The 24,209-nt window shown below is 55.3% G+C and overlaps 5 protein-coding genes across 5 annotated transcripts; 1 reads left to right on the plus strand and 4 right to left on the minus strand.

The window, feature by feature from the left end:
- Window positions 1-1,227: 1,227 nt before the first annotated feature.
- ENH_00015920 (GATA zinc finger domain-containing protein, putative) lies at window positions 1,228-3,975 on the minus strand (the record flags this gene model as incomplete). Its single annotated transcript, XM_013579161.1, has 1 exon — window positions 1,228-3,975. The coding sequence occupies one exon, from the start codon at window positions 3,973-3,975 to the stop codon at window positions 1,228-1,230; it is 2,748 nt and encodes a 915-aa protein (XP_013434615.1).
- A 2,332-nt stretch (window positions 3,976-6,307) lies between these two features.
- ENH_00015930 (soluble inorganic pyrophosphatase, putative) lies at window positions 6,308-9,469 on the minus strand (the record flags this gene model as incomplete). Its single annotated transcript, XM_013579162.1, has 3 exons — window positions 6,308-6,646; window positions 8,126-8,475; window positions 8,857-9,469. The coding sequence occupies 3 exons, from the start codon at window positions 9,467-9,469 to the stop codon at window positions 6,308-6,310; spliced, it is 1,302 nt and encodes a 433-aa protein (XP_013434616.1).
- A 1,031-nt stretch (window positions 9,470-10,500) lies between these two features.
- On the plus strand, window positions 10,501-14,736 carry ENH_00015940 (hypothetical protein, conserved; the record flags this gene model as incomplete). Its single annotated transcript, XM_013579163.1, has 2 exons — window positions 10,501-13,754; window positions 14,163-14,736. The coding sequence occupies 2 exons, from the start codon at window positions 10,501-10,503 to the stop codon at window positions 14,734-14,736; spliced, it is 3,828 nt and encodes a 1,275-aa protein (XP_013434617.1).
- A 70-nt stretch (window positions 14,737-14,806) lies between these two features.
- ENH_00015950 (hypothetical protein, conserved) lies at window positions 14,807-19,024 on the minus strand (the record flags this gene model as incomplete). The annotated part of the gene is made up of 11 exons (XM_013579164.1): window positions 14,807-14,920; window positions 15,138-15,197; window positions 15,514-15,570; window positions 15,702-15,776; window positions 16,137-16,259; window positions 16,427-16,712; window positions 16,968-17,281; window positions 17,389-17,556; window positions 17,740-17,826; window positions 17,999-18,484; window positions 18,644-19,024. The coding sequence occupies 11 exons, from the start codon at window positions 19,022-19,024 to the stop codon at window positions 14,807-14,809; spliced, it is 2,151 nt and encodes a 716-aa protein (XP_013434618.1).
- A 689-nt stretch (window positions 19,025-19,713) lies between these two features.
- ENH_00015960 (hypothetical protein, conserved) lies at window positions 19,714-19,998 on the minus strand (the record flags this gene model as incomplete). Its single annotated transcript, XM_013579165.1, has 1 exon — window positions 19,714-19,998. One exon carries the CDS (start codon window positions 19,996-19,998, stop codon window positions 19,714-19,716), a length of 285 nt encoding a protein of 94 aa, XP_013434619.1.
- Between the last annotated feature and the right edge of the window lie 4,211 nt (window positions 19,999-24,209).

The following is a 24,209-nucleotide window of genomic DNA, read 5'->3' on the forward strand; positions in this document are numbered from 1 at the left end:
GCTTCCGGGGGCCCCAGGGCCTCTGCTTGAGCTTTGCGTGCTCTGGAACGCACTGCAGCAGCAGCAGCAGCAGCAGTATAGGGGCTGTAAGAGCAGCCGGGGGCCCCAGGGCCTGCCCAGGGGAATCTGGGGCCCCACATGGCCGCCAGCGGGGCCCCCCAGTGGTCCATTAAAAGGCCAATTGTTTTTTGAGGGGCCCCTAGCTCTAAAACAGCAGCTAGCAGCCCTTGAACTGCTTTCGTTTGAGTCTGGGACTTGAGGTTTAGATTTAGATTGAGGAAGTCCCCATTTTAGGGTCTAGGGTTATTATTAGAAAAGAAACAGCAAGAGGAAGCCTACTGCAACTGCTGCAGCTGCTGCTACTGATTTTGGCTGCAGGCGCCGCTGCTACTGCTGCTGCTGCTGCAGCTACCGCTGCTAGTCATGGAACTGCTCCTCTGGCTGCTGCTTCTGCTGCTTCTTGCGCTGGTGCTGGTGCCGCCGCTGCAGCTTCTTTCTTAAAGCTAGAAAAGTGCGGCGGTGGAATTCCTGTCTGTACACGCGCAGCAGCAACAGCAGCAAGATCCATGGAGGCAGCAGCAGCAAATACTGCAGCAAGACTACATCTTAAGGACGCCCGCCACGGGGCTGCATGCATTTGGGGTCCTGCCTGCGCAGCTCACTTTACCTTGCGTTGCTGCTGCAGCAGCTGCAGCAGCTGCTGCTGCTGCTGCACATGCTACAGCAGAGCAGCAGCTGATGCTGTTGGTTTGAAGGATGAATGACAGCATTACCTCGGAGAGCTGGCTGCAGCTGCACCACAGGCCGCCAACTAGCTGGCTAGCTAGCTAGCTGGCTGGCTAGCCAGCTAGCTAGCCGGCTAGCTAGCTGGCATCTCTGCTGCTGACTGGCTGTTTCTTTTTGCTCATTCTGCTGCTGTTATGTCCGCAAGTGGCTTCCTGTGTCTCTGAGTTTCTGCCTTTTCCCGTTTGTCTTTAGACTATTTGTCTTATATTTTTCTGTTTTGCTTCGGCCCTCCTTTTAAAGTAAACTGTGCGAAAGCACGTGTCTAGACACCAGAGAAAACCGCGGTTGCCTCTGCAGACGCTGCCGCAGCTGCTGCTGCGCAGCTGCGGCTGCGTCCGCTGCTGCTTTGCTGCTGTGACTACAGAATTAGCAGCAGCAGCGGCAGCAGCGCAGCAGCGGCAGCCGCGGAGCAGCGGCAGCTGAAATACAAAAGCCGCTGCACTAGAGCGCATTCGTCTGTGTTTCTGCCTGCACGTTGAGTGTGAGGGGCAAAGCAGTTCTTTCTACATCTGCTGCAGAGGGCTGCTGCTGCTGCTCCTTCTGCTGCTGCTGCTGGTGCACCTGCTGCTGTTGCGGCTGGTGGTCTTGCGCCTGTTGCTCCTGCAGCGCCTCAGTGAGCTGCACTGGCTGCTGCAGGAGCATGAGACGCGCCTCGTGCAGTACAGCAGCCTTTTGCTGCTGCTGCTGCAGCTGCTGCTGCTGCTGCTGCTGCGGCTTGGCGCTGCTGCCACTGCTGTTCCTCCTGGGCTTCTTCCGCGCACGCATGTAACAGGCGTTGCAGACTGGCTGCCCCTCTAGGTATCGCCACTGAGGTGTCTGCCGAACTCCGCAGTTGCTGCAGCTGCTGGGGCCCCTCCTGCTGCTGTGTCTTTGCCCGCTGGAGGCCCCTTGGCGCTTTTTGGGGGGCCCCCGCGAACGTGCTGCTGGGGATGGCCGCTGCTGCTGCTGCTGCTGCTGCTCTTGCGCTTCCTGAGCTCCCTGCATATCCGAGTTGGACCCTTCGCTGCGATGTGCGCATCGTCCTGCTGCTGCTGCTGCTGCAGACCCAGCAGCAGCAGCAGCCGGCGCTTGCTGCAGAGAGCCACGGCAAGACAGACGGACAGACAACGCATCTTCCCAGCAGCAGCAACAGCTGCTGCTGCACGGCGTGCTGCTGGGCGGCTGCTCGTGCTGCTGCTGCCTCCGTTGCTGCTGCTGCTGGTGCATCAAGCTGTGGAGCTGCTGCTTCAATCGCTGCTGCAGTGGCTGCTCTGCAGACTCCCCAGGCGTTTCCCCGTCTGGAGAAGCCCAGCCGAATCGTTGCTGCAGCAACACTTGATGCTGCTGCTGCTGCTGCTGATCTTGTGCAAATGAGTGCGAGGCAGAGGGAGAAGAGCAGCAGCTGCTACCTTGCCCACTGAGGTCTTTGAAGGTATCGCTGCCACCCCTATGGAAGGGCCTTGTGCTGTCCCGACTATACGTGTCTTGCTGCTGCTGCTGCTGCTGCTGCTGCTGCTGCTCATCATAGCAGGGAACGGGAAGAGACAGCAGCGCCACTCGCTGCTTTGCATCGCTGAGTGAAACGCCTTCACTGCATAGCCAAGAAGATGCTTGCTGCTGCTGCTGTTGTTGCTGCTGCTGCTGCTGTTGCTGTTGTTGCTGTTGCTGCCGCTGCTTCTGTTCTTGTTTTTGCTGCTGCTGTTGCTTTTGCTTTTCTTGTAACTGCTGCTGCTGCTGTTGCTTTTGTCTTTCTTGTAGCTGCTGTTGTTGTCGTTCTTGCTGCTGCTGTTGCTGCTGTCGCTGCTGTTGCTGTTGTTGTTGCTGCTGCTGTTGCCGCTGGAGATGGGCCACCTGCTGCGGCGTTTCCTGCTGCGGTTCAGCTCTACGTGGCGTGTGCCTCTCTTTATTCTGCTTCTGTTGCTGCTGCTGCTGTTGCTGCTGCTGCAGCAGGTTCAGCATGTTGCACATTCGCAGTATCTCCTCGGCTGTGGCAGTGGCCCTCCACTGCTCCCTCTTTAGCTGATGCTGCTGTACTTGCTGTTGCTGCTGCTGCTTCGGTTGCTGCTGCCACTGCCGGTGCTGCAGCTGCTGAGGGGACATGCAAATTGGCGTTGCAGCAGCAGGCGCAGGTAGAGCAGCAGCAGGCGTGGACTGCAAGCCCCTCTCTGTTGTTTCCCGCGATGCTGCTGCTGCTGTTGCTTCTGCTCTGCTGCGCTGCTGCAGAGCTAGAAGCAAATCGGCTCCCCGAGATGCTCCCGCGCCTGAAAGCAATGCCTGCAGCAGCTGGGGTTCCTGCTGCCTCCGCTGCTGCTGCTGCTGCTGTTGCTGCTGCCGCTGCTGCTGCTGCTGGTTATCCTGCGGTGAGGTTGCCCCAGTTAGCCCTTGAGATTGGTGTGTAAGTGGCGGCCTGGATGCAGCTGAGCTGGCTTTGCTGCCATTGCCTACTGCTGCTGCTGCTGCTGCTGCTGCTGCTGCGGCTGCTGTTGCTTCCCCAGCTCGGCCAGTGCGTTCTCCGTGGTGCCCTGCCTCTGATGGAAGCAGCAGCAAAAGAAGGCGCAACAACTGCTGCTGCTGTTGGCGGATAGAAGCAATTTCGGCGCTCTGCTGCCGTGCTTGTTGTTGTTGTTGTTGTTGTTGCTGCTGCTGCTGCTGCTGCTGCCTTAAGGGGGTCTCACTGGGGCGAGAGAAGCGACAAGAACCACTCAGCACATTTTGCTGCCGTTGATCCTCGGAAGAAAGCTGGCGAAGATGCTGCTGCTGCGCGTAAAGCTCTTCTGTTGCTCCTTGTGCAGTTGCTGCTGCTGCTGCTGCTGCTGCTGCAGTTCTGCTGGCGCTGCGGGACAAAGGCGACTCTCCACCTCTTTGGGTGGACTGTTTCGCTTGAGTGCCTTTTGAACTTGGTAGTGGTGCAGCAGCTGCTGCTGCTACTGCCGCTGCTGCTGCTTTTCCAGTTAGTGCTGCTCTTGCTGCCGCTGACACTGGCAGCAGTGACGCTGCTGCTGGCAAGTGTATTTGCTGCTTTTGCAGCAAGCTGCCAATGTCCAGTAGATGATCCATACTCAATGATGAATTCGCCACTGGGGTTGCTGTTGCAGCTGTTGCTGCTGTCGCTGCTGCTGCTGCTGCTGCTGCTGCTGCTCGCCGCTCTGATGGACTCTGGCTACACAGGAGTGGAGAAATCCCGCCCCTGTGGGCCTGCCGGCCCTCCATGGCTGGCAAGGCGCTTTTGTTTGTGCAGCTGCTGCTGCTGCTGCTGCTGTTGTCTCAGTTGCTGCTGCTGGCTGTGGCCGTCGTTGCTGTCGGGGCTTTTGCTGCAGGTGGCACAGCAGGCTTCGCTGTGTCTTGAGTGGAACGCTTCAGTGTATTGCAGTTTGTGTTTCAGCTGCTGCTCTTGCTGCTTTGGACACTGTTGCTGCTGCCTTGCTGCTGCCGCCGTTGCTGCTGCTGCTGCGGCTATCGGTCTTCGTAGATGCTGTTGAAGGAAGGTCTGATCTCTGTGTGATCTGCCTCTTTGGCGTGATCAGTGTTGCTGCTGCAGCAGCTGCAGCAGTTTCTGCAGCAGCTGCTGCTATTGCTGCAGCTGTTGCCAGTGCTCGTTAGCCTGCGCGCCTCTGCCCGACAGATAGGGTAGGCAGAGCTCGCAGGCGGGGAGTGCCGCTGCATCTGGTGTATTTTTTGGGTTTATAGATTTCGCTGCGCTAGATCTGCAGCAGCAAGGTGAGCGTCTAGCTGCTGCTACTGCAGTCGTGCGCTGTAAGGCCCGCACCCGGCGCTGGGCGAATCCTGCGGCGGCGGCACGACAGCAGCAACAGCAGCAGGAAGAGGAGCGGCAGCAACGGATCGGCATTCAAACCGAGACATGAATCTAAACGATTGCATTATTTCCCCTGCGCTTCAGTGAGGGGCCCCCCTCTACACCCCTGCCCGACATGGGGTTAGTGGCGGCGGGCCCCGGCGCGGTCTCGTGCAGCAGTAGGCGCCCATTCTTCTACAGTTTCTCGTTTTAAAACAGCCAGAAAAGACAAAGAAAAGAAGATATTTTTATCCATTTAATTTTCTCCGGAAAGGCCGTAGCCGGAGGCCCCAGTTTAAGCACGTTTCCATGCACGGGGGCCCCCTTTAAAGAAGCCTACGAGCATCTTTAGAGGCACCGCCCCAGGGGGCCCCCAAAGTGCGACGGAGGGGCCCCCAGAGGTTGCATTTCAACTGTTTGTTTTAATGAACTTTGTAATTCAACAGGATTAGCACTTTACTCGGGCGCAAACGCCAGCTAACACACAGGGCCCCACCGTCCGCACACCTGCAGGGTCACTGCCCGGCCCGGGAGGGGGGCCTCTCGAATCGCAGCAGCAGCAGCTGCTCTTGCCAACTCGGGGCTTTGTCAGTGCATGCAGAGGCTCTTGCAAGTGCAGTGCAGCTCCGTTGCGGGGCGGAAGCTGCTGCTGGCCGCTGGGGCGGCTGGGGGCCCCGCGGGCTGTGTCTCTGTGTGTGTCGCACAGAACCCCCGGAAGCAGAGGGAAACAGAAAGCTATTTGAACTTGAAGGCAAAGCGGGGGCAAAAACGCATGCGCAACAAACCCCGGGAGTCAAAGATCCCCCATGGGGCCCCGCAGCTAGCCACCAGTTAACTGCGCCTAGCCACCAGCTAGCCACGCCTAGCCACCAGCTAGCCATTGCACTTGCAGGCAGCTAGCCATGAGAAACGGCAGCAGCGAGAGAAGGCTGCAGTGTAACGAGCCACGCTGAGGACAGTGATGGGCAGCAGAGAGAGCAGCACCAAACCGACGAGTGCCCCAACCGGCCGAGGGTTTAGCGCTCGCTAGGGTGTACGCTAGGGTTTGGGGTTTCAAGCAAGTGCGCTGGAGGCAGCACAGGCAACTGCCCCTTCTTCTGGGGTGTGGCAGAGGCAGAAGAAACCTCGCAGCTAAATAGACGAAGGATTAAACAAAGACATAGAGTACAAAAAGCAACGCAACCTACGCCATCTCTGGCCCTTTTGCTTGTGTTGCTGCTGCTGCTGCTACGATCTACCTTCTACTGCGCTGGGCCTGCTTTTGGTGCTCCTGAGCACTGTTGCACCTCGCATGCGTTCCCTGTTCTTTTGCATGCAGCAAAAGGCTCCAGCGAGCAACTTAGCGCATGCGAGCAGCAAAACGAGCCCAAATTGCAGCAGATTGAACACAAACATAAAGTTTTGATAGAAAAAAGTTGGCATTTTATGCATCTTTACGCATATCTGTGCATGCGGGTATATATACACGCGTAGGTGAGTTGCTGGCATCATTGCAAAAGCTGTGGGGCCCCTCCAGCCACAGTAGGGGCCCTGGCTCCAAGCCGCAGCAAAGTTCGCCTTGTAATGTTTGCATGTATGCGCTGCTAGATGTGTAGCTGGCGAGCTGGCGAAGTGGCCTCCAGCCTCCCTACCAATCCGCATGCGTGCATGCATGCATGCATGCATCCACGCACGCATGCATGCACGCAGACCAACCTCTGTGAAGACAAGCGCATGCAGGTGCATGCAAACGCATGCACGCGCATGCTACTAGGGTTGCTGCTGAGGTGGGAGCCAGATGTTGGGGTCTATCTCAGGATTGGCTAGAAGTCTCAAGTAGCTTTGGTGGGCGTGCTCGATGATGCGCCAGGCCTGGGGGGCCCCCAAGGGGGCCCCTCCGTAGTCAAAAGTGTTGGGCTTTGAGGGGCCTCCCGGGGTGTTGAGTTTGTAGTTGCTGAACCAGAACTTCAAAGAGTCAAGAAAGCCAGGGCGCAGCAGCTCGAGGTCTTGGGGAGAGTTGAGGGCCCCAAAAAGAGGAGAAAGAGAAGAAACAACCAAAATCTTATAGTCCATGCAGCCGCTGTCAATCAGAGCCAAAGCCCCTATCACCTAAAGCACAAAAGAAAACTAGGCGGCTAGCTAGTTAGCTAGCTAGCTAGCAGCGCGGAGCTTGCCTGCCGAAAGCCAACTACACACCTAGTCGCGCGCACCTACTTAAGCAGCTGCCTAGCTACCCAGCTAGCTAGCGAGCTAGCTAGCTAGCTAGCTACCCAGCTAGCTAGCTAGACCCCCTAGAGCTCGCTGAACAGCGCCTGATACCCAGCCCCAGCATGAAGAAATCAAAATAAGCAAGCAAAAAAAAGGAAATGAAAAGACAGGCAAGCAAATGCTCAATGAGAAATCAGAAAGCCACCAAAGCCGAGCAAGAAGATCTTAGCCCCCTAACCAGCATGCCGATGTAGAAACAAAGACAAAATAAAAGAACATAAATATCAGCAAGAGAAAGCAAGGAAACCAACCTACCAAACAAAACCAAAAAGGAAACAAGACCGAGGAGTGAAGAGACAGAGGAAAAAGGAAAACGACAGGAATGACGCAGGGCAGACATAAAAAGGAACCAAAACAATAAGGACACAAACACAAGGAAACAAGAAACAAAGGTGAAAAAAAAACGCCGAAGAGCACAAAGCAGTAAAGAAACGAAAGTGGGAAACGAAAAGATAAAGGAGAAAACAATCAGCCAACAACAAAGAAACGAAAGAAACAACAAAGCAACAAAACAACAAAGAAAGAGGAAGATGTAAAAACAATTGAGAAATAAATCGATGAGGAAACAAGGGAAAGAACGCAACAGCAAGGACACAAAGGGAGAAACAAGAGAACACGGGAACAGAGAAAGGAACAAAACTATAAAGAAAGGCAAGAAACGAACAGCTAAAGAAACAGAAAGAAATAAATCAACAAAAAAAGAAAAGAAACGAACAAAAAAGCAAGGGATCAAAAGAGTTGAACGAAAGAATAAAGAAGCAAACAAAGAGAAGACCAAAGGTATAAAGAAACACTGAAGAAGTCCGCAAACAGCGGAACAAGTATTAAAGACACAAATAATAAAACAATAAAGAAATAAAAGAGGAAACAAAGAAAGACGAGGCAAATAATAATAATAATCAACAAACGGCAAAGAAGCAAAAAGGCAAAGAACAAAGAAACATGTGAAGGACCAAATAACAAGTAAACAAAAAAGAAAACAAAGAAACAAATGATAAGCAAAACTAAAAGAGAAAAAATAAATAAATAATAAAAAATAAATAAAAAAGTTAGAACTCAGGGCGAACCTTGGCTTCCACAATTTGTCCAGTTTCATATTTTTGCGCTGTCACCTCTACGACATCCAGAGGATCTCCGTCTCCGGGGAGGTTTTGTGCTTCATTAGAAGAATAAAAGTGACAATTATTACTATTTTTAAACCCCTTTTTAGGGTTTAAACCCTCTTTTGAATTCAAATCCGGGGGCCCCCCCCTGCTGCAGCTGAACCCTAACTCGGGGGGCCCCCAGGGGCCCTCCCACGTGCGCGGCAGCGCCCCGTACGAGCCCAGCACTGGCCAGCGGAGGCTGCGGAGGCAGCCTGAGAGCAGCACAGCACAAGTTCCCTTGGATTTGCTGCTGCTGCTGCTGCTGCTGCTGCTGCTGTTGCTGCGCTGCTGCTGTGTTGCTGCTGTGGCGTCGCTGTTGTGTTGCTGCTGCTGCTGCTGCGGAGTTGCTGCTGCTGCAGGGTTGCTGCTGTCTTGTCGCTGCTGTGTTGCTGCTGCTGCGTTGCTGTGCTTGAGAAGGCGCAGCAGCAGCAGCAGAAAGCGAAGGAGACCGGAAGAGAAGGACAACACAGCAGCAGCAAAGCAGTAGCAGCAAAAGGAGAAAAAAGAAGACAAAAAAGAAAACAACTGCAAGGCAGAAAAGCAGAAAAGCAAAAAGTGATAAAATAACATGGAGACATAAAGACAGAAACAAAAAAGAAGTAAACAAAGGACGAAGAGACAAACAAACAAAAGAAATCAGAGAAGCAGCAAACTGTCGGCAACTGCAGCTGCTGCAGCAGCTGCTGCTGCTGCTGGTTACACACTGTAGAGCTCTGTGGAGCAGCCGCAGCTGCTGCAGCCGTTTGGCTGCCGCGGGAGCAGCGGATTGGCTGCTGCAGCTATGATGCTGCTGTGCAGCTGCAACAGGTGCTGCAGCAGTTGCTGCAGCAGCTGCTGCAGCAGTTGCTGCAGCAGCTGCTGCAGCAGCCCAGTCTGTGTCTCTTTTTGCTGCCCCTGGCCCCTCACCATCTTTGTGTCTGTCTTGTCTTATTGGATTCCAGGACTCTCTCAAGACAATTTCATATTTGCTGCTGTCTCCGCAGGGGATCTCGGAGACGAATCTCACGAGGGGCGCGGCAGCAGCAGCTGCTGCTGCTGCTGCGGGGCCCGCTGCTGCGGCCTCCGCCGCTTCCGCTGCTGCTGCAGCTGCAGCAACTGCAGCAGCAGAAGACGCAGCACTTGTGGGGTCCCCAACACCCACTAAGAGAGGAATATCATGTAAGGGAGAACAAAAAGAGTTATCTTTCCTTTTGAAATGAACAGCAAAGCCCTCTTGCCCAGGAGTGCCTGACAGCACGGCCGTGCAGTCAACCCCTGTTCCTGCTGCTGCTGCTGCTGCTGTTCCTGCTGCTGCTGCTGCTGCTGCTGCTGCTGCTGCACGGGGGAATGGTTCGTCTGCAGACGGGGGCTTTGCTGCTGCTGCTGTTGCGCGGCCACTCTCCTCTGCTGAGGTGTAGCCTGCAGCTGAGAGGGAAAAACTGTTCCTGCTGCTGCCAGCAGCAGCAGCAAGAGCAGCAGCAGTTTGGCGCAGCGGCCGCAGCCACCGAAAAGTGAGAAAGGCTTGGAATCGCGCAGACATTCTCTTTGCAGGCCACCGGTGCGGCCTGATGCTGCCAGCCAGCCTGGTGCTGCTGCTGCTGCTGCTGCTGCTGCTGTTGCTGCTATGCTCGCTGCTGCCCAGGATGGGCGCTACTTCCCACAGAGGGGAAGAAATGGCAGCAACGGCTGCTACAGCAGTTGCTGCTCTTCTTGAAGGGGCTGCTGAAAGAAAAGAAATACTTTGTGCTGCGGCGCTGCTGCAAAAACAACGAAGGGGCTGTCCTCCGAGCAGCAGCAGCAGCAGCAGCAGATGCAGCGAATAGCTGCCTTTGCTGAGACGCGATGACTGCAAGCCCCGAGACATTAGCAGCAGCTGCAGAATCAGAAGCGTACCAGTAACCTAACTGCTGCTGCTGCTGCTGTAGCAGCTGCTGCTGCAGTAGGGCTGCAGCAGCAGTCACGGCTCGATTGCCTCTGCACCGGCAGCAGCAGCAGACAGGCACCTGATCTACCCCGTTCCCCAGCGCGCATGAGCCTCAACAATAACAAGAAAAAGTTTAACTCGTTCCAAATATAATAAAAAGAAGCCCAAGGATTTGTCGCAGCAGCGGCAACTGAAACAGCAGTCGTTGCTGCTGCTGCCCCGACGTGGGGTCGGTGTTGACTGGGGCCCCGCTGCTGCTGGCGGCTAACAGCACAGGGGTAAAACTGCGGACTTCTCCTGATTTTCTTTTATTTTTGTTTTTCTTGTTGCTGTTTAAGCTGCTGCAGATGCTGTAGCAGCTGTAGCAGCAGCAGAAGGACCCCTCCTGGGCTGTGCAGCACGAAGAGCGCCGTCGGCAGCAGCAGCAGCAGCAGTAGCAGCGACACAAGTTGTGTAGAACAGCCGTAAGGCACAATGGGACCTGCGTCGAAGCGATATACCGTGCAAATTCGTTTGCTGATAGCTGCTTGAGCTGCTGCTGCTTCTGCTGCTGCTGTTGCTGCTGCCGTTCCACATAGGCCTGAGCTTGTCTTTGCCTCTCGGCTAGCTGCGACCTGCTGCCACTCCCGCGAAAAACGCAGCAGCAAATGCAAAGCAGAGAGCAATGCATGATGGATGTGCATGAAGAACAGCAGCAGCAGCAGGGGGAGGAGCAACAGCAAGAAGAGCAGCAGCACCATGAGCAGCAGCAGCACCATGAGCAGCAGCAGCATCATGAGCAGCAGCAGCAGCATGAACAGAAGAAGCAACACGGGCAGCAGCAGCAACATGAGCAGCAGCAGCATCAGCAGCAGCAGGCCGTGCCTTTGAAAAAGCGCGTAGTTACTTTTTCTCCAGCGGAAAAGGATGTGAAAAGTACAGCAATAAGTCCTTCCCGCTTCTACGCACATCCTGCAGGCAGCAGCAGCAGCAGCAGCAGCAGCAGCTCAAGCTGCAGTGTCACGGGGTGCAAAGCACAGGAAGATAGCTGCAGCAGCTGGAGCTCTTTTCCCCGTAAAAAAAAGTCAGCAGAATGTTCTGCTGCTTCTGTCTTCAGTGCAGCAGCAACAGCAGCACCCGCCAGCAGCAGCAGCATCAGCAGCAGCAGCTTTCTCAGCAGTCCGGTGTCTGCCTTCCAGCGAGTGCGCTTGTGGAGGCGCGTTGAATCCCTGCTGCTGCAGCAGCAGCAGGAGCAGCAGCAGCAGCAGGAGCAGCAGCAGCAGCAGCAGCGCAAGGCGAATCCTTTGGTGCCTCTTTGGGTGTTTGAGAAGCAAGCAGAAGCAGCAGCATTTGCTGCGCTGCTGCGGCGGCGGCTGCCTGCTGCTGCTGTTGCAGTGTGGGCTGAAGAAACTGCAGAAACGGGGCTGCGGCGGTTTTGCTGCGGCTCTTTGAGAGCCCTTCTTGCTGCTGCTGCTGCTGCTGCTCGCAAAGCAGAACGGATCCGACAGCTGCAGCCTCTCATCCATGCGCGTCCTGCTGATATTCGTGCTGCTGCCGCTGCCGCTGCTGCTGCTGCTGCTGCTGCTGCTGAGCGTGCTGCTATGGAGTACCCTGTCAAAAGCAGCAGCAGCCTGACAGAGGATGGCGACGGCAGCAACGGCAGCAGCAGCAGCACCACCACCTGCACCACCAACGAGAACAGCAACAACTGCAGCAACTGCAGCAGCGACAGTAGCAGCAGTAGCAGCAGCAACAACAGCAGCAGCAACAGCAGCAGCAGCAACAGCAGCAGCAGGGTGTGCAACCTGTACGAGGTGCTGGAAAGCGGGCGGCCTGTTTGGCTCTACTTCGACTTGGAATATTTGTTTCACCTGAATCCGCAGCAGGCGTCAGCAGCAGCAGCAGCAGCAACGTGGCAGCAGCTGCTGCTGCAGCTGCGGGGCTTCTTGTGCAGCAGCTGCAGCATCTGCTGCCACCCCAGCGAGTTCGTCTCGCTTGACGGCACCAGCAGCAAAAAGTTTTCAAAGCATTTAATAATAAAGGCAATTCGGCAAAACAAACAAATGCAAGAAAAAAGAAACCAACATCCAGCCATGTGGCTTCTGCGAGAGGACGCAGACGCTGCTGCTGCTGCTGCTGCTGCTGCTGCTCCTGCTGTTTCCTCTCCTGCTGCTGCAGCGGGAGCTGAAAGCGTGATTCAGAAAGGTGGTGCCGATGAAACGGCAGCAGCAGCAGCAGCAGCAGCAGCAGAAACGACACAGCAGGATGATGGAGATGGCTCACCTGCAGCAGCAACGCCCAGCGCAGCAGACGCAGCAGCAGGAGCAAAAGCAGAAGCAGCAGCTACAGCATCGTCACCAGCAGCATCAACAACAGCGCCAGCGACAAGGCTAGCAGCAGCACTGACAAATGCAGCAGCAGGAACAGCAGCAGCAGCAGCAGTAGCAGCAGCAGCAGCAGAAAGGGGCCAATCAACTTTAATGGCTGACGCCCAGACGGCTGGACGCTTTGCGGAGGTCTTCGTTATGCATCTTTCTAACCGCATGTACATTCTTCACCAGCAGCAGCAGCAGCAGAAACTGAAGCAGCAGCAGGAGCAGAAGCAGCAGCAGGAACAACAGCAGCAGGATCAGCAGCAGCAGGAACAACAGCAACAGGAATACCAACAGCAGGGAGAGATTCAAGGGGAACAGAACCCGCAACAACAGCAGCGGGAGGAACAGCAGCAGGAGCAGCAGCAGGAGGAAGAGCAGCAGCAAGGACAGCAGCAGCAGGAGCATCAGCAGCAAGGACAGCAGCAGCAGGAACATCAGCAGCCGCAGGAGCGGCTGGCGCCTCAGTGCGAGCAAACTGAGCGCGAGGAGCAGCACACGGGGCAGCAGCCTCCACAGCAGCAGCAGGAACAGCAAAACCACAGAAGCTGCGGCTGTGCTGCAGCAGCAGCAGCAGCTACTTTAGATGATTTGCTGCTGCTGTTTCCCATAGCAGAAGAAACAGGCGAAAGACGCTGCCTCATTGACTTAGCTGTATACACTCGTAACAGGTGCTTCAGGCTACTGGGGTCTTCTAAGTATGGACAAGACACCCCACTAACGGTACTTGCTGCTGCTGCTGCTGCTGCTGCTGCCTCTGCTGCTGCTTTTGCTTCTGCTGTTAGTGCTGCTGCGGGCAACTGTGCGTGTCTTTGTGGGTGCATGGCTTCATGTGCTGCTGCAACTTGCTGCCGATGGCAGGCCTGCGTCCACAACAGCAGCTGTGTCACACTGCCTCTGCTGCTGCTGCTGCTGCTGCTGCTGCTGTTGCAGGTGAGCAGCGAATGCTGCTATCCCTTGGGGCCCATACTCGAGCTGCAGCTGCTGCGCAGCCTGGTCAGCTTCGTTCCCCCAGGGCTTGAAATTCCTCTTTTCCACCATCCCTTAATTGCGCCTGCTGCTGCTGCTGCTGCTTCTGCTGCTGCTGGAGGCAAACGCAGCAGCAGCATCTGGGAAATGCAGTGGGACGAAACTGCAGAAAGCAGCAGCAGCGGCAGCTCGTTGAGGCGGCTGCTGCCCGCGCGGCCCGTCTTCAGCGCAGAGGCACCGGGGGGCATTCAGATGAAGCAGCCAGCAGCAACAGCAGCAGCAACAGCAGCAGCAGCAAACCCGTTGCACTTCTCGTTTGAGACTGAGTCTGTTCCCGGCCTCCCCTCGCACATCCCAGGGCTGCGCGACGCTGCTGCCTTCATAGTTGCCTTTTGGGACCAGGTGAGGGATGCAGCAGCAGCGGCAGCAGCAGGGCAGCAGCTGCGCGAAGTGCAGCAGCAAGAAGTGCAGCAGCAGCAGCAGCAGCGGGCGCTACGCGGCTGCAGCTGCGTCTATTACCCCTCTTCTGAGACCCTGGCAATAACCCCAAGAAACAATCGGTACTGCATGAACTTAGGAAGGTATTTCTGTCAGCTTTTTGTTTGCTGCTCTGCCTTTTTGGATATTTTTTTACTTTCCACCTTAACAGGCAACTGTGCCTCTCGGGCCCTAGCTAGCTGCGCCCGTTGCTGCTGCTGCTGCTGCTGCTGCTGCTGCTGCTGTGTTCGCCTACTCTTTGCCTTTTGGCTCTGCCTCAGCTGGTCTGCTGCTTTCCATTACCTAGCCATAGCTACAGCAAAGTTGCAGCAGCAGCAGCAGCAGCAGTGCTGCGGAGCCAAACGTGCACACAACACTTTGCTGCGTAGAGTTGGCCGCTGCTTGCAGCAGCAGCGTCTGCTGCTGCGAGAGGCGTCTGTGTCTCGTGTTGCTTCTTTTGAAATGAATGCTTTGCTGCTTCGACGTTGTCTTTGCGCTGCTGGGGTGTACAGACAGCACAAGTCCAATGGCATCTTGCTCGTGCTGCAGATACACCAGGGCCTCTTTTGGCAAAAGTGCCACGATCCAGATTGTCAGCAGTTCCGTTCTCCCAGATTTAGTCTGCCTGCGGCTCTCACAGACGCGAGCGCGCTGCTGCTGGACGCTGCTGCTGCTGCTGCTGCTGCTGACGGCGGCGAAGACCCGGCTACTGCGGCAGCTGCTGCTTCCCCGGACTGTGCTGGTGTTACTGCGGCAAGAGCAGCAGCAGCAAACTGTACAACTAGTGCTGTCGCACCAATGGACTGTGCTGCTGCTGCTGCTGCTGCTGCTGCGACAGGGTGCAGCCCGCCTCTGCAAAGTGCAGCAGCCGCAGCAGCAGCAACAGACGCAGCAGCAGCTCCTGCGGGTGCGCCATGCGGCGGTGCGGCGTGCTGGCAGCAGCAAAATCCAACACCTTCTTCCCATCTGCAGCTGCAGCAGCAGCTGCAGCAGCTACCCCAGCACCAGCCACGCGACATTGAACAGGAGCAGCAGCTGCAAATGCAGCAGCTGCTGCTGGACTTCGACAACTTTGAAGCGTTTTGAGCTGCTGCGGCTTCGGCCCATTTTCATCTTCTTTGTTTTTGTGTCTTTTCGTTGGCTGCTGCTGATGCCCTTATGTAAGCATGCTGTCCTTCTCGCGAGCCGCTGCTGCCGCCGCAGCCGCTGCTGCTGCTGCTGCTGCTGCTGCTGCTGCTGCCCGCTCGCACATGCGACTGGCATCTTGCTGCTGCAGCAACCGCAACACCAACAGCAACAGCAACAGACCACTGATGAGCCTTGAAGAGCCAGAAGCAGGAGTGAACGCAGCAGACCCTATGAAACAACTGATGACTGTTGCCGCTTCTACTGCTGCTGCTGCTGCTGCTGCTGCTGCTCGTAAATGGCCAACACAGACTACGAATCTGCAGCAATAAATATGTGATGTTCTGGACTACTGGACTCACAGCAGCTTGCAGGGATCGCAGCAGCAACACGTCAGAGGATATTTCTTTCCGTCGCAGCACCTGAGCAGCAGCAGCCGCAGTAGGAGCAGCAGGAGCAGCAGCTAGTGTAAGCAGCGTTACTGTGATGCAACTTTGCTGCTGAACATTCAAAGATGCCTCTTGCTGCGCAGTTAGCTGTGTTGCTGCTGCTGCTGCTGCTGCTGCTGCTGCTGTAACTGACTTGCGCCTCCTCATCATACGTAAGCGGCAGCTCTCCCCTCTCGGCGCATTCCGCAATGATTTTCTGCAGCACTGTCAAGTCACAGTAGTAGCAGCAGCAGCAACAGCAGCAGCAGCAACAGCAGCAGCAACAGCAGAATGTGCCCGCCCCTCATACTTGGCCGGAGGCGAGAGACAGTCGCTGCAGGTACTCCTGCAGCGGCGACCGCAGCTGCTGAATCGACAGCAGCAGCAGCAGCAGCAACAGCAGCAGCCTGGATGGCAATCCTTACTGCCGGAGTCCATGCGTGTTGTCGCTTGCAAAGATTGGAGAGAGATGGCGGAGAAGGTTGCTGCTGCTCTCACCAGTAGCTGCTGCTGCAGTGCAGCAGCAACACGGGACGCGACTGGCTGCAGAACAAAGTCCGCCTCTAGAAAAAGCTGCGGCAGCAGAAGCAGCAGAAGCAGCGCAAGGCAGCAGCAACAGTACACGGGAAGCTCAGCACCCCTCGCCTTTTGTGGCGCCATCGGCTGCAGCAGCAGCAGCAGCAGCGGCAGCAGCAGCAGCAGCAGCCGCAGCGGCTGCACGAAGCTGCCGTGCTGAACAGCAGGCACGGTACAGACAGGCGGGAAGAGATAAAGCCCCGCAGAGCCAAACAGAAGTGGGGGCGGAGAGGCAGCAGCAGCAAAGACACAAAACCCAGACGCAGCAGCAGCAGCAAAGACGCAAAACCCAGACGCAGCAGCAGCAGCAAAGACACAAAGCTCAGAGGCAGCAACAGCAGCAGCAGCGCCGCCTACTGCCGCGCGCTGAATGCCTTCGGACTGCTGCGCAAAGTCGCACTTCTCCACAGCCAGCAGCAGCTGCTGCAGCGACGCCGGCGCATGCAGCCCCAAAGTTCGCAGAGCAGGCAGCAGCTGCAGCTGTACGTACACCCCACGAGACGCACATGCAGCAGCGCCACATGCAAGACGGGCGCCTCGCGAACCAGACACACAGTGAGTAGCAGCAGCAGCAGCAGCAGCAACAGCAGCAGCAACAGCAGCAGCAACAGCGACAGCAGCAGCAGCAACAGCAGCAGCAGCAGCACCCCTTCTGCCTGCAGGGCGTTCTCAGTCGAAGCAAGCAGAGCGATGGCTCCATATATAGCCAAGTCCGTGGAGGAAAAGACTCGTCGTCTGCTGCTGCCGTCGCTGCTGCTGTTGCTGCTGCCGCTGCTGTTGCTGCTGCTGATGTTGCTGGCCCGAAAGGCGTGCAAGTGCGCTGAGGGCTGCTGCCGCTGCTGCTGCCTCAGATCTGCTGCTGCCAACGCATGCAAAGCCCCGACGCAGCACCAAGCAGCCTCAGCAAAGTTCAGAGTGCGCAGCGCCAGCGCTCTAAGGCCAAGACACAACGCGCAGCAGCAGCAGCAGCAGCAGAAGCAAAAAGATAAACCTTTTGAAGCTTCTTGTTTCAACTTTCGTGATTCATGCACCATCCATCCCTAGCAGAGGAGACAAAAGCAGCAGCAGAAGCAGCAGCAGCACTGGTGGGCTGCAGCAGCGGCAGCGCTGGTGGGTTGCAGCAGCAGCAGCAGAAGCAGCAGCAGCAGCTGCAACAGCAGTGGGTTGCAGCAGCAACACCAGTCGCACCCCCTCAGTGCAGCTGCTTCAGGGTCACCAAGTGCCGCTGGCTTCCCCTTCTTTCGTGCTGCAGGAGCAATAGCAGCTGCAGCAGCAGCAGTAGCAGCAGCAGAAGACGCTGCAGCGGCTGCAGCAGCAGGCGACCTCCCAAGATTCCGCAAGTCCTCCAGAAGCGCCTCTTCTGATACTGAGAGAAGCGGCGCTGCTGCTGCTGCTGCTGCTGCTGCTGCTGCTGCGTTTGCTGCTGCCTCTCCAGCCTGCAGCGGAACTGCTGTTGCTTGGGGGCCAGCGAGCAGCAGAGCGGCGCAGTGCATATACAGGCTCTACAGCAGCAGCAGCAGCAGCAGCAGCAGCAGCGCCAGCAGAAAGGCAGCAACAGCAGGGACACAGCAGCACAAGCACCATATGCAGTTCAGAGAGGCCTAGTCACAATTTTTGGAAGGAAAGAAAATGCTGAGACTGCTCCTTCTATTCTAGTTGCTGCTGCTGCAGCAACTGCTACTACTGCTTCTGCTGCTACTGCTTCTGCTGCTGCTGCTGCTGCTGCTGCTGCCCACATGTGGCAGCTGCCGGAAGGGCAGCGGGTATCGCCGTAAGTCTTCAAGCAGCCGCACGGCGCCCTGTGAGAAGCAAAAAGTCCTCGCAGCAGCAGCAGCAGTAGGCGAAGCAGCAACAGCAGCAGCAGCGAAGGCTGGAGCCCATGAAACAGCAAAAGCACCCGCAAGAAGGAATAGAAAGCAGCAGCAGCAGCAGCAGCAGCAGCAGCAGAAGCAGCACACACCTGGTAATCCCCTAAGTCCATGGCTGCTGAGGCCCCTCGCAGCACCGAAATGACTCTTTGGCAAGTTGTTGCAGCAGAAAAGCGCTGCTGCAACAGCAGCAGCAGCAGCAGCAGCAGCAGTGGCCGTGAGAGCAACAAGAAGTCTCCACTTATCTCCCAGATGAACTCAGAAAAGAAGCAGCAGCAAGACAACAGGCATAGCAGCAGCAGCAGCAGCAGCAACGAATGCGGCTACGCGCTTGAAGGATGGCAGAATCACCTGGTGAGGCTGCAGCTGCTGCTGCGATCGTTGCAGCTGCAGCAGCAGCTGCTGCTGCTGCTGCTGCTGCTCTTGTCTAGTGCGAGCCCAGTGCTCGTGTGGCACTTCTCTTAGAAACAAGACGCCGAACCACCACTCTCCTTTGCATCTATTGCCACTGCTGCTGTTGCTGCTGCTGCTGCTGTCGCTGCTGCTGCTGCCGCTGCTGCTGCCGTCGCTGCTGCTGCTGAGTTCCTGCAGTGGCGCTGCCGCTTCAACGCACCTGCTGCTGCTGCTCTGCGGCGAAGGCGGCCGATTGTCTAAAACGCCTCCCTGTTCCTGCTGCTGCTCCTGCTGCTGCTCCTCCTCCTCTTGCTGCTGCTGCTGCTGCTGCGCTGCTGCTGCTGCTGAAATCTTGGGAGGGGCTACGGCCCGCAGCAGCGCGAAAGCCTCGCTGTAGGCGGACGCGTTGCGAACCCTCTCGCTTGCTGCAGCCAGGCGCTCGCACTGCAGCAGCAACAGCAGCAGCAGCAGCAGCAACGACAGCAAGAGTCCTAGCCTTCCTTCTCTAGAAGCAAGAGCAGCAGCAGCAGCAGCAGCAGCAGCAGCAGCAGCAGCAGCAGAGCCAACGACTGGAGAAGGAGGGGTGCGTATATGAGGGCTCACCACTGCCAGAACAGTCGCTCTAAACTCTTCCACTTCCAGCTTCTGCTCTTCCTGTTGGAACTGCTGCTCTTGATGCTGCTGTTCCTGCTGCTGCTGCTGCTGCTGCTGCTGTTGCTGCTGCAGCTGTGGGTCCTTCGCCAATTGCTGCTGCCGCCGCCACAGAGCTGGCAGCATCAGGTGCAGTCGGCGGGCTGCTGCTGCTGCGCTGCAGGAGCTCAGCCGCATCTGCAGGAAAGGCCCGCAGGCTGTGGGCCCTTCGGCCCAGCAGCAAACTCCGCAGACGCATGTGCTGCTGCTGCTGCTGCTGCTGCTGCTGTTACTGCTGCTGCATTCGAGGTCGCGCTTGCTGCTGCTGGGGAGGGGAGGAGGTGTGGCAGACATCGTCTCGCGTTGAGCAGACACCGCATGTGCTGCAGCTTGAAATTGCGGACGGCCAAGCCCGTTGTAAACCCTAAACCCTAAACCCTAAACCCTAAATCTTAAACCTACACCCTAAGCTTGATCTTTCTGGGGTCTCTGCGGCTGGAAGATGTACCGGCAGAAGACACAAAAATCGGAGGCGACTCCCTGGGTAACTGCTGCCCATGCTCTGCTGCTGCTGCTGCTCTCCTGCTGCTGCTGCTCTCTTGCTGCTGCTGCTTCGTCAATCCAAAAATATGGCTAAGAACGAGAAAGGCCAATTCCCCAAGTGGCCAAATTGGGTTAGGAGCAGCCCCTTTGTGTGGGGCCCCGTGGAGGCCCTTTTGGGGCTCCTGAACCACAGGGGCGTCTGTCATTGCTGCTGCCACTGCTGCTGCTGCTGCATCGCTTCTTGTTATTATTTTTGCTTGTCTTTATGGTTTGTATGTAAATAAAAAGCTTAAAAGTGAATTATACACTAGAAAAGCCACTTGTTTCAGAAAAAAGAAGCCGCTGCACTGAACTAGGGGTCTGCTGCTGCTGCCGCCGTTGCTGCTGCTGTTGCCAGTGGTCTGCTGCAGTTGCTGCTGCTGCAGCGACTTCACGCCTTCCTAGAGGCGAATTTTCCACATTTTGCAAGTATTACATGTTTGTTATTTCATATTAACATATTATAACCGACTATTGCTGCCACATTTCCCCCAAGACTCCCCAGGGGCCTCTGCTGCTAGCCGTGGCCCTGACCGCTGCGCAGGCCTTCGGCTGGTCGGCAGCGCTGGGTGGCGCCCGTGAGGTGTATAGACACCTCGGCGCGTCTGTCTTCCCTTTTTATTAAGTATTCTAGAAGCTTTTGCTGCACAAAGATCCCCGTTTGCTGCTGCAGCTGCTGCTGCCACTGCGGCCGGTGCTATCTTCCCTAAGCAGCTGCTGCCGGCCCTGCTGCCTGCGAGCCTCATGAGGCCCTCCCATTTGCAGCACCCCCCTCAGTGCGCAAACCAGGGTATCCCGTTCCCCCTCCCCGAGATGGAGCAGCAACAGCAGCAGCAGCAGCAGCAGCAGCAGCAGCAGCAGCAGCAGCAGCTGCAGCAGCCGGGGGGTGCGGGCCCCGGCGTGTCTGCAGCCAACACAGACACACCGGCGCAGCAAACTGCCGGAAGCAGCACACACAAAGCTGCTGCTGCTGAGGGGCCCCCGCAGCCAACCCAGGGGCGCTGCTGCACTGAGAAAAGCCCGGGGGGCCCCTCCCCCAGTACCCCATTGGGGGCCCCCCAGGCCTCCTCATCAGAGAAGTGGCGGATTACAGAAACCCCCGACGCAGAGACGGATGCAGCAGCAGCAAGAGCAGAAGCAGCAGCAGCAAGAGCGGAAGCAGCAGCTGCTGCTTACTCTAAGGGGGCCCCTACACAGGCCCCCCAAGGCCCTGGGGGGGCCCCCGCTGCTGCAGCTAGGGGCCCCTCTGAAAGTCCCAAGACACACATTAGCCTCCCTGAAGACGCCAACTGGGACTCCATGTATAAGCGGGTGCGCCTGCTGCTGCTGCTGCTGCTGCTGCTGTTGCTGCCGCTGCTGCTGCTGCTGCTGCTGTTGCTGGGACGTTCGCACCTCTGCTGTTGCTGCTGCTGCTGCTGCTGTTTGCCCTGAACTACAGCTGATGTCCATGCTACCCCTGACACTGCGACGGCCTGAAGCAAGCGCTGTGTTGCTTCTGCTGCTGCTGCTGCTGCTGCTGCTGCTGCTGCAGCTGCTGAGTCTCAGCCACGAGAGGGCTGGGGCAGTGACATACCTCGGGAGGCTTCCTGCTGCCTTTGGCAGCTTAAAAGGTTCTCCCAGAAGCCCCCAAGACTTCGATGCTGCTACCCCTCGCAGCAATGGGGGCCCCCCGGGGGCCCCCGGGGGGCCCCCCTGTAGTTTGCGGGGCACCACTTATGTGAGGATGCAGCCGAGTAAGGATCTGCCGGTCTCCAGCAGCAGCTGCGACGAGTCCTTCCATGCATGCAAAGTGCGTTTTGTTGCTGCTGCTGCTGCTGCTGCTGCTATGGCCGTTGTTGCTGCTGCTGCTGCTGCTGCTGCTGTTAGCGGTGCCCGCTGCTATTGCTGCTGCTGCTGCTTCCCCTGTCCGCGCTCCTCGCTGCTGTTGCCGTTTCCCGCCGTTCTCTCGCCTGCAGCCCCCTCCGCATCGGCTCCAGCCGCCGCTGCTGCTGCTGCTGCTGCTGCTGCTGCTGCTGCTGCTGCAGGTGCTGTCGGGCTGCTTGGCCCTGCGCGACGCGTGGCAAGAAAGGTTCCCGCCCCGCCCCTCCCCCGCAGTCTTCCCGGGGCCCCCCCTCAGCGCCGAGGGGCCCCCCGGGGGCGTCCGGGGCTCTGAGGGTTCTACGGAGCCTCTCTTTGTGCCCAGCGCTGTGCAGCCGCCCCCAGACATAAGTGCTGTTTGCCGCATGCAAGAGGGGGTTTACCAGGTACTTGGCTAAACCCTAGTTTAGGGTTTGGGGTGCTTGGGAATCATATTTGGTGGTTTGAATAAATGCATATTTTATTCATTGCACTTGGCTTTGCAGCTCACTTTTGCTGCTTTGCTGCCAAATTTCTAAACCCTAGTTTAGAGTTTAAACGAGTTAATGAATCATATTTAGTGGTTTAAGTGAATGCATCTTTTATTAATTGTGCTTGGCTTTGCAGTTCAACTTTGCACTTTTGCTGCACAAGTTCTAAACCCTATTTTAGCGTTTAAACGACTTAGGGAATTGTATTCGCTGTTTTAAGTAAATGCATTTTTTATTAATTGTTTTTTATAGAATGTAATTATAAATTGTTCCAAAAATTAGTGGAGGCTCATATAATTCAAGAGGGGCTTTTGAATTATAAATCAGATGATATTGCTGCTTTAGAATGTAGAATTTATAAACGTAAGCAAAATTTATTATCTGCAAAAGATAAATTATGAAAGAATCTGTTTTTAAATGCTAAAATTAATATATTGTTTCGCTAAAAGTGGACACTGCCAAGTTTCAGCCACCCCAAAGACTAGTTCTGCTTCTTTGTTGCTGCACGCAGCTGCATGCAGCAACAAAGCGTGTCAGTGCAGATTTAGCTTTTCTTTTTGGTATTTTTCTGCATCTTTAAATCTCCTTTTACACATTTTGCATGCGCTTGTGGATCTAGAGGTCTTCGCAGCACCCAGACGAATGCATGCATCTTGTTCCACACTTCTGTCTTACTATTCGTGCACACCAAGCGCATCTACTTGCACCTTTATTTATATAATACTTGCACAAACTTTGTAACAGTCTTATTAAGTTTTTTAATGCACATTTTATGTGTCTTTTTGTTCTCGTGCACTTCCGTTAACCCGCGCTGACCCATGCCTGTTAATTTGTGGTGTGCGCAAACTTGAATTCATGAAAAGCTTCTTTTTGTCTGCTTTATATTTATTGTATAAATACAAAATAAGTAAAAAGATATTTCTTCAACAAGTTCTGTTCATACATATGTGTGCATGCGCATAAAAGTGTACCTACAGGTCTATTCACACCCACTAATATTTGCACGTATATGTAAATCAGCATAGGTAATTCCTATTTGCATATATACATGTGTATATGTATATATATGTATATATATATATACAATATATTATATATATGCATATATTGGCATATAAAACGTATGCGGCAGGTACAGGGCCTCTGCTTTAGGGTTTAGGTTTGAGGGTTTAGGGTTTGAAGTTCAGGGTTTAAGTTTTAAGGGCCAGGGTTTAGGGTTTAGGGTTTCGGCTGTAGCGTTTCTGTTGGGGCCGCGCAAGAAAGGATTGCCGTTTCTTTCCTTTCCCATTCTTATGTGGCTTTTGCAATTCAGCATTTATTTCTGTTTGTAATTAAAATTAAAACAATAAAATTAAACCATTGCAATTCTTTTTGTTATTTAAGGTCTACTACGATCCTGCATGCAAAGAGGCCCCCTCCCCAGACTCTCTTCCCCCTCTTTTGGGGCCCCCCATTCCCTCAGTCAAACAATTCCTCTCCAGCCTCAAAGAAATCATGACTGCTGTCCAAAGCCCAGGTGTGTGCCGCCCCGCTGCTTCTGCTGCTGCTTCTGCTGCTGCTGCTGTTTTTGCTGCTACGTCTGTTGCAGCTTTTGCTGCTGCTTCTATTGCTGCTTCTTTTGCTGTTGCTGCTGCTGGTTCTGCCGCGGTGCTGCTGATGCTGCGTGTAGTTCGCCTTTATTTCGGTCCTGTTTTGCCTGGCTGTGTGGATTCTATTCGCCGGATCCTTGGCAGCTCTTTGGTTCATTTACTTTCAAATATATTTATTTATTTACTTATTATTTAATTTATTAATTGAAGAGCTTTTGATTAACTTGCGCTGCACGCCGTAGCCAACGCTGCCTCTTCCACATGTCATTTGCTTCCGTCAGAGTTCCTTGTGGCAGCACAATCTGCGGAGCAGAAAGAACCAGAAAATAAACGAACAAAATAAACAATAAAACAGAAATAAAAAGGAAAAAGACAAATAGAGACTAGAAATAAAACAAAGAAACGCTTTCACTAGTTGGCGGATCAGTGCATCAACGACTGCTGTTGATTTTGCACAAAAGTTCGCGTTTTGCCTGCAGCTGCTCTTGATCTCCTTCAGCAAATATAAAATACAATTAAAAATGTTATTTTATGCATTTATGTTCTTTTTTGTAAATATAAAATACAATTAAAAATATTATTTTATGCATTTATGTTCTTTTTTGTTGATTTGTTTATGCCGTTAAGCCTCTGTTCGCGACGCCCGCAGCCGCGTGCCCATACATGAATTCCATCTTGCCTATGATGTGCTGCTGCTGCTTGCTTCTTGCTGCGCTGCGCTGCTGCTGCTTGCTTCTTGCTGCGCTGCGCTGCTGCTGCTTGCTTCTTGCTGCGCTGCTGCTGCTGGCCGGCCAGCGTGCAAGTCCTTTTGCTACCGGCGGCTGCGCTACTTGGAGGAGAAGTTCATTTTGCACACAATGTTCAACAGTGCTGCTGAGCTGCAAGAAACCAAAGACAACCACCACAGGGACTTCTACAATGTCCGCAAAGTGGACACCCACGTCCACCACGCCGCCTGCATGACGCAGAAGCACCTCCTCAGCTTCATCCGGTCAAACCTGCTGCTGCTGCTGCTGCTGCTGCTGCTGCTGCTGCTGCTGC

The sequence above is a fragment of the Eimeria necatrix genome, genomic scaffold (assembly GCF_000499385.1).
Source record: "Eimeria necatrix Houghton genomic scaffold, Enh_scaff150, whole genome shotgun sequence".
NCBI classification, from domain to species: Eukaryota; Apicomplexa; class Conoidasida; order Eucoccidiorida; family Eimeriidae; genus Eimeria; species Eimeria necatrix.